We start from the raw sequence: 8915 nt of genomic DNA, 5'->3' as shown, positions 1-8915 counted from the left end.
GCGTGGCAATGGGAAATGAGGAGAGAGCCACCAGCACCCAGCACGCTGGTTGGGTATGGGTCTACAACCATTAAAATGTCTTAAATGTCAACGCAGGCTGAACTTGACAGGGTGAAGGAGGGAAAGTATGTAAGACAGAGCTCTCAGTGGCCTTCGGCCATCCATCCATCCTCCTGGCTGCAGCTCTTACGGAGGCTGAAGCAGCAGCTGGGATGCAGGCAGCCTGCCTGCAGCTCACTGAACCTTGCATTTGGGGTGTTTTGGACCTTGGCATGGCATAGGGCGGTATTAGCACATAATGCCAGAATTTACCCCTTTTATCCAGCTTAGGATGGGGAGAGAGGAGAGAAGCCAGCACACTCAAAGCCTCCCCTCTCTAACCAATGTGGGCTTTTTCTTCTATTGCTGTTAAAATACAAGGCAGCCATCAGGAGAGGATACGCTCTCCCATCACACAGAGCAGCTGCTGTGCACAATTTGCAGCCATTTTGCACCTTCTCTGCCAGCTGCAGAACAAGGACCCTGCTGCCAAAAACGATGCTAAGACTCTGCAGCCCCTTCCTCCTCTGCCCCGCATGACTGACTGGCAGATGGGGAACTTGAAAAGATGCTCCTGTGCTCTTGCCTGGGACAAACCATGGCCATGAACCACAGGACAACGGTGGTTGAGGAGGCAGCAGCAGGTTTGCGGGGCAAGCCGGCGTTGTAGGGGTACGTCGGCCAAGCGCTGGTCGGAGGGGCAGGAAGAGACAGGACCGGATCAAGAGGTGCAGGGGAAGCAGCTGGAAGGAAGTTTGCACAGCATCTGCGCTACGGTCCCAGCCGTCCACCCCTACACATACTAAACATCAATTAAATTTAAATGAAAAGATAAAAAAATAAACCCTTTGTAAAGGCAATAGATGAAAACATCCATGCTGTATCTTTGAAGAGCAAGATGAACCTGCCCTGAAGAAATGTAAATGTAGCAGGAACCAAGAGGCTCCCGGGATTACTCATTACAGGAGATGAGATTCTCAACATCTTTCTGTTTTGCAGCAATTAGCTGGTAACTGGAAAAAAAATTGAACAGATCAACACTTTTCTATTATTAGTTTTAAATAATGACTCAGAAACAGGCACTTCCTTTTTCCCCACGCTGTGAAGAGCTAAGCACCGAGCCCCTATCATGACTTCAGGTTCATTTAAACTGCAAATATCTCTGCAGAAATGACAGGAGAGCAGTGTGAATACAATGAGAAACAAACAGTTTGCTTCCAGCTTAACTACTAGCAATTACCTTTCATTTATAGGTTAAAAAGCTTGATAGGGTGTATTTGCTAAGAAGAGCATGCAATGCCAAGCTGTATGCATGCAGAGGTTGGGGAAGCAAGGAGAGAGGGGGGAAGAGTCATGCCTGCTGATGGCCTCAGAGAAAAACTGAGTAAAAGGCCAAAACAAAGAAGCCTGCCCAAAACACAAGGCTGCCTCCCAAGGCCTGACCCTGGACGTTAATCGCCAATACATCCACAGCCCAGGGAAACAATTAAGCATCTCAGCTCTAAAAGAGTTGCCTGCCCAATCTGCTAAGCAGACATTTTTTGCAGAGCAATTCAGAGAGAAAAAAAGAGAAGCTGACTCAGCTGACGAGACATAAAGTCTCTCTAAAAGCATTAGTTTCCTTTGGGAAGCAGCCCACATGCTCCAAGCATAGTGGGCAACCATCAGTCCCACAGCAGGTCCCAGCAAGGCAGGTGATTAAATCTGCATCAGTCACTTGGTATGAACAGAAAGGCAAGCGGACGAGGATGCAGTGTCACAAGCAGTAGCTGGCACTCTGAGAACAAATGAACTTTGAGTTCACCTTGACACCTGCTGATTGAAAGAAACCTTTGGGATCTTCCTATTCCAGGGATAAGCATCTGCATCCCTGCCGCGTCCCCTTAAAGCGTGCCCAGGAGTGAGGACGTAGCACGGTTCTTGAGGGACCTGTGACCAGGCCATGGAGCAGCACACCACCTCCCCGTCCTGCCACCGGCTGCAACACAGCAACCTGCCTTTCTGCCTAAGCTACTGCACTGTGAAGCCTGGATCCCAATTTCTGGACAGCTCGCCCATCCAAGAGCACGCTCTGCCCATCCAGATTGGCCACAACTCCTGAGAACCTCAGGCACCGTCCTGGAATGGGACACGTCATGGAAGATGCTCCACACTAACAAGGTATACAGGGGCCAAGAAACCTCAGCTTTTTGAGTAGAGCCCCACCACCACGCTGCCAGAAGGTGAAGCAGTGCAGAGGTACTGTGCTGGCCACCTGCATGTCCTGAAAACAGCGCAGGGGCTTGGCGTCACTGCTCCCAACCGCCATTTCCTTCCTGTGACCCTGGCGCCACGCTCACCGGCTGTGAGCAGCGTGCGTCACTGGAGCACCGGTATTCTTCCCGGGCTGCTTGGCAGAGCCAGGCACTGACCCGTCCGATCTGCCTCGAGCCCAGCTCAGAGCAACCACCAGCAGACGTGGCTGGTGAAGGCACCATCGACAAACCCAGCTCCCCAAGAGACCTGAGGGCTCTGCAAACCTCAGACCTCCAAAACAACAGCCCTGAGACACCACACAGAGGCAGGTGCATAATTTCTTGGGTTTTTCTTTTACTTTTTTTTTTTTTTAATTCCTTCCCTTCCTTTGCCACGACACACACTTTGTATTAAATATCTTAAATATATTAATTTTTAAAAAGTATTAATAAAAAGCTACTGAAGGACACAGCTGGCAGAGTGACCAAGGGCAGCAACCCACTGGAAAACATGGGGACATTTTAAAAACCAGAAAACAAATGATAACAAAAAAACCTGGCATTTTTTGCATATGCACAGCTGGCTGGAATACCCTGGACTCTGGCATTATTGCAAAAACGGAAGGGAAAGCAGTAGAAAAAATATATTCTGTTGTACCAGCCTGTACAGGGAAGGGAGTTAAGAGCAAAAATGAGGAGGCTTTAAACATTTTTGGTATCTCAGATGTTCCCTCCCACACCCACCGCCCAATCACTTTTAGTCTTTAAGCAAGTTTTCTGGCTTGGGATAGCCAAAGAGTACAAAATCTGCTTCATAAAGCTTGTAGAGCTGCTGCCTCCAAGCCTGTGGGATTTTGGCAAACCAGTTATCTTCCCAGCTGCTGGCAGTCCTGTTCCGGTAGCTGGGGGGGAAGCGAAGCAGCCTGTCCACTTTGAGGAGCTGCAATAGATAAGCAGCATCCTCATCCAGCGTCTCCAGCTTTCCAATGAAATCGTAGTCTATCTGGCACGGATGGCACAGACGGTAAACCTGCCTCCAGTGCTCATTGAAGGGGGCCATCTTCTCTGTCCTGGGATCCAGTAAGTACTGGATGAAGTCAGAAAAGGAGACTTTGAGGCCTGCCCCGAAGGCCTCGCTAACAGAGGTGGGAAGGTTGGTGTGGTTGGAGTATAGCTTCAACATGGGGATGGCAAAACGCCGGTAGAACTCCTCATTCTCCAGCTCAAATTTGCTGCGAAAGGCAGAGATGAGGCGGACGAAAGGGTCTCGTACAAAGAGGAATTTAGTGTACTTCTTCAGCTTGATCTTCATGAGGTGCCGGGAGAACTTCCCGTAACGGCGCCAGAATTTATTGAAGGTCAAGTGGGTGCTGGTGTTGTGGACATGTTCCCGGGGGATATCCAGAGGGTTCCGATATGGGACCCCCTGGTCCAGCAGGCTCTCACTTAGCACAATCATCACCCGTTTCCAGTTGGTGCAGGCCACCTTGGGGACGTAACAGTAGATGATGCCGTGGCGGTCATCCACAATCAGGTGGTTGAGTTCATAGTTTGGGATATCATCAAAGGAGCGCTCCTTGGTGGGGAAGGTGAAGCTGGAATTGGCACAAAACTCCCGCAATGTTCTCTGCCTCTCTATCTGCAGTTTCTCTTGGTCCAAGCTGTTCCTGTCATTGTGCGTAGACCAGTCATAGCCCCGCACGTTCTCCTCCAAATTGCTCACCACAGGCTTGCTGGAGCCCTGGACGGGTAGCTGCTCTGTCTTTCGGGGGATGGAGCTGTTCTGTTTCAGGCTCGAACTAAGCAGCTTTGCCAAAAATTCATCCACATCTGGCAAGGCTTCCCAGTCTTCACCTGCCGTGATACCAGGGATGGCCCCTGGGGAATGAGGCCTGGAGAAGGATGTATGCAGGTAGAAGTGAGCTGTTCCCACATTGTCCCAGTACACAATGATCAGGAGGATCATGAAGATAGAGACCAGCACCACAGAGAGACGGAGGAGCCGTGCTTTGGTCATCCTGACATCTACTGTGATAGCTGGCTTTCACCTGGATTCACCTCCGACTTGCAGAGTGAGGCTTGGGATCCAGCATGGTGCTGCAGACCAAGAGCCTGGAAAGGTACCGGAAAAAAATAATTAGTTGAACCCTTAATCACTCTGGTTTGGAGAGAATGACCTTGCACAATCAAGACTCGTCATGGGACTGACCAACCATTTCCGCATGGGGAGAGTCTGAGGTACCCATAGAGACGCCGTGGAGAAACACTGACTGGCCAAAAGGAGGCATAATGTGTTGCAATTTTACTAGTTTCCAGAGCAATCATGGGGGTTTTTATCAATCCCAAACTTCTAGAGTCATGTGATTTCAGGAGAAGCTCTGTTTTCATTTAAAAATAATAATAAAAAAATAAATATTTCAGGCCTAGGTTTACAGAGGGAAGGTTGAGGGTATTAAAAAATACAACCAGATACAGAAAGTATGCCGAGCCAACTACCCTTCAGACTTCCTTGTTTTTTAAACGTATCTAACACACATCAGGAAGAAAGAAGGCTCAATCCATGATTTTAGCTTGTATCACGCTGTCGTCTCATCTCCCCGTGAAGATGCTCTGTTACCACTGTGCTGAAAACAAAGACCTTATCAGAATTATAAATACATAGCTGAAGATGCCGTTGCCTCAGTGGCCAAAGCAAAGTCGCTGTTGAGAGAACATCAGTGACCTGAATGCATCATTTTATCTAACCTGTGTGAAGGCACCCAGTAGACGTCACCTCCGCAACCTTTCTTGGTAGCTACTTCATTTTGTCAAGAACAGAGATTATACAAACAGTTTTCCCACAAAAACCCCCAAAGGGACACGGCCCCAATAAGAGCCATGCATCAATAAATGTCTAAAGGAATGATTACTTCCAACTGAATGATTTCTGAGATTAAGGATGCTCTGGTAAATCTTTGTCCACGTCCAGACTGTGTTGAGTCAGGGCCTCTTTTCCTGGTTTAACATAATTTTTATTTCTATCACACTCATGCCTAACAACTCTTGATCACCAAAGACAGGCGAGAAATCACTGTTAAAAAGGCAGTTTGGAAGACCTTTGCTGAAGGGTGCAGTGGGTTTGGTTTCTTACTTCAACCAGTCCCATCTTTTCCCTGCTACCTGCTCCCCTGCTGACTCCCGGCCCCTTCCCACCAGCAAGCTCCCCAAGAGAGATCCACCACGCAAGTCTTCCCACCCTGCTGCATGTTTCCTGGTCCAAGGCTCCACGCAGAGGCAGGCAGGCAAACCAGCCTTGCTCTCCCCCAGCAATCAAGGAGCCAGTGCCTACAGCCAGGGAAGAACACCACAGTGAAGCGAGGAACAGCTATTTGAAGTTTTGAGAGGGAAACCAACGTTGCTGTTTTACAGTCTCTCTCTCTGCAAGATTTAACGTCAAAAGACAAGCAAAAAGTAGTCACTCCTATCTCCCCTTCCCCTCCAAGCACAGTCCAGCCCCGGATTATAAACACAGAACAGCACCTACAGACCGAAAACAGGAGCCGACGTTTCTGCAGACATCCCCGTTCTTCCAAACGACTTCAGAACAAACCCTACAAACACCAGCGCTGGAAACAAAACCACTTCAGGGCAAGCTGCCCTGAAAAGCTTTTCAAAACGGAGACTGGGTCTCTCTTCCTCCCAAAGCACAGAGGTTGCTCCCCTGCCAGTTCAGACACCGCCTTTAAAGGGTCTGTACAGGGATGCAAAGAACCCAGGAGTGCGGATATGCAAAAGTGCTAAACTCTGTAATTCCTGGGAGAATTCCTCAGCACCTTTGACGCTCACAGCTGCCTTGCATCGAGTGACTCTGTCTAAAGAGCCATCTGCAGGGCTGTGCTTACGCCTCGGGGATGCCAGATTTTAACAATCAGAGTCCCGATTTCAAACACTAGACCAGAATTTAGTAACAAACAGGAACAATACCAGTTACAGTTACATATCACAATATCAGGTCAGCTTGTCCCAAAAGATGTAAGATGCAGAATTGAAGGTTTAGGGGTTTTCCACCCTGGTGTATTTATTTACACTTCGGAGGTAGGGTGAGCCAGAAATTCAGTGTAGCTGTAGCCCATCACGTGGCTTTGCACTGCAACACCAAACGCTGTGTTTCCTGGAGCCAGGCTCTCATCCTACATGTGAAGAGGAGCAGGAGAAACTGCAAACACAACACTTCACACTCTGCAGAGCAAGAAGCAGGTATTACTCAGCAGTAATTCTCTACGTTTAGGTAGTCAAGATTGAAGATGGAGCAGATCTAAGAAGAAAGACCCAGAGAGATGAGCACGGAGTTAAAGAAGGGGCAAATTACATATGTGCGTCAGCACTTCAGGCCAAGCATCTCAGGCCAACAGCAGAAGATAATGGAGCGACGCTGCCAAGCCTACTGCTTGGCACACTTCTGGGTTTGCGTTTTGCCTGAATCTGTTCTTGCTTTCGAGTCGGCTAGCAGGGACTGCTTCCTATTCTGGATGAATAGGGTGCCCACTGTGCACATAATTCCAAGCACGTTGGGTTTCCAATGCTGCTTGAGACCTTTTAGGCTGGCTAGAATGCTGCAAGCCCGGAAAGCTGCACGGAGCATCCCTTTCTGCCACCCCTGTTCCCAGCAGCTTCAGGCAGTGCAGCAGCCTGCAAGCATTTCTGCAAAGCTGTCCCACCCCGGCACGGACAGATCACCCTCTTGGCAGCAGCAAGAGAAGCAAACGAGACGCTGTGTGTGGCACACGCATTCCTGGGGCAAATGGAAAGAGGGCTCTTCGTCAAAGCCAGCACCATCGTGAAGCTTTACCAAGCTCACCCCAAGGGCTCGAGCCTGCTTTCCAGGACACAGCACAGAAGCCTGCCAGAGCATTTGGCTTTTCCAAGGCACACAGCAGCAAGCAGCACAGAATCGAAATGACTCCACTTCTATTAACTCTATCAGTGCCAGAGAGGGACGCTGGAAAAAAGCAGTAATGCAGCTTAATTCCCCCTCACGAGAAAAAGTGCTACAGAAAACAGAGGTACTCTATTGACTACGATACATCCTCTTCCTGAGCGCTTCATAAAAGACCAGACTGAAAGCACAAATTAGAGGTCTCTGTGCACATCAGAGGGAACGCGCCTCCATCCTCCCCTTGCCAGAATCAAAAGGAAAAGCCTCCAGGAGGAGCCAAGAATTTACATTCAAGTTTAACCCAAAGTCACCAGCCAACAAGAACGTGCACCAGGATCCATACAAAGCTCCTTCTGTGACATGACGCTGGCAAACTGGGAAACGGACCAAGTGCTATAATCATCCTACAGAGTGCCCTGAGCAGCCATCCCGTGATCATCTCCAACCTGGACCTGGCCTGGCCAAGGACTCTTCCCCCCATCCCAGTCCCAAGAAAGACACTGAGGTTTGAGGTCACTGGTCCCATCCTTTCCTGTCACAAGCTACCATTTCAAATAACCACCTCTCATTTAAAACCAGAAAGGGGGGATGTGTCCCTAGTGCTCTTATTGCAAAAGCTATTGCAGATGCAACTCGTCAGGGATTTGGAAACCTTATTTGCACTTCACGGCCCAGTTATAACTGTTTGTTCTCAGGGCAAACAGCAGCTTAAGTAATTCCTGTCTCTTTCTTCCTCCCCTCTCCTCTTGGTTTTGTGCAATGATTGCATTCTCTCATACCCTTTTTCTTTGCAAAAGAACCTAACTCCAGCTCACTTACAGGAGCAGTAAGGCCTACAGAAAATAAAGAAGCTTACACACAGGTATGCACCAGACACAGGGGATAACCACCCCCTCTACAGACAGCAATGGTTTCGAAGGCACTGTGTCTCCCAAGGCTTGGCTGCAGATTCCATCTCTTCTTGCTTTCTGCTTCCCCAGGCTTATCCCTCTCCCACTGCTCCCAACTCCCCACAGGGAAGCGCAAGGCACAGGTCAGGCACTGAGCACCAGCTCACCTCCTCCAGCCCCCACTCGTTCTGACGTGAGAAGATACGGGATTGCAGGTAGAGTGCTTGGGCTATGCCTGCTTCTGAAGACGGAAATAGGTGGGATGAGAACTTTTAGAACCATACAAAAAAACCCAAAGCCAAATGAATACTTTCCCTTGGGGCACGTGCATTTACCAGCAATCGCTTGACCCACGCAGCCTTCTTTACCCATGTATCATGGTATGCACCTGCTACCAGTTACTCTTGGGGAATAAGCAGGCTCTAGAGAAGTGGAACCAGTTTAACCTGCTGCAGGTGCAGGTGGACAAGGTCCCATCAGCCAAAGCAGATGGAGGCTGTACCAAATAACTAGGAATTAATTTCACACCCTTAGCCACCTCTCAGTAAATTGTTTCTCCCCAGTTTTCCAAAAATCTAGCACCCTTTGCAGAGCAGGGGAGTTTTAACCCATGTAACGATGTCAGCGATTACATTAATATAAATACACAGCATAAACAAAAAATAGGGTTTGCATTGCATGTTTTACCCCAACTTAGCACATACGTGCTAGAGGCCAGCAAAGGAATGTCTTATCCCATCCCAAATGCGGCTATCCCAGCACCTTCCCTCCCAGCGCTGCCGTAAAGCCTGGTTAGTACAGGCTTGGCCGCGCCCGGTGGCCCTTTTTTTATAACCA

The 8915-nt window shown here is 49.0% G+C and overlaps 1 protein-coding gene across 1 annotated transcript in view; it reads right to left on the bottom strand.

The window, feature by feature from the left end:
- Positions 1 to 3030: 3030 nt before the first annotated feature.
- CHST12 (carbohydrate sulfotransferase 12) overlaps positions 3031 to 8915 on the bottom strand; it is a 6811-nt gene continuing 926 nt past the window's right edge. Inside the window, exon 2 of the mRNA XM_035901323.1 lies at positions 3031 to 4385. Coding sequence (XP_035757216.1) covers positions 3031 to 4290 — 1260 coding nt within the window. The 5' untranslated portion in view covers positions 4291 to 4385. The remainder of the gene's footprint in view (positions 4386 to 8915) is intronic.

This window comes from Egretta garzetta, unplaced genomic scaffold (assembly GCF_000687185.1).
Source record: "Egretta garzetta isolate BGI_Z169 unplaced genomic scaffold, ASM68718v1 scaffold299, whole genome shotgun sequence".
In the NCBI taxonomy this organism is placed as follows: domain Eukaryota; kingdom Metazoa; phylum Chordata; class Aves; order Pelecaniformes; family Ardeidae; genus Egretta; species Egretta garzetta.
This window is presented reverse-complemented; position numbering and strand designations above follow the sequence as displayed.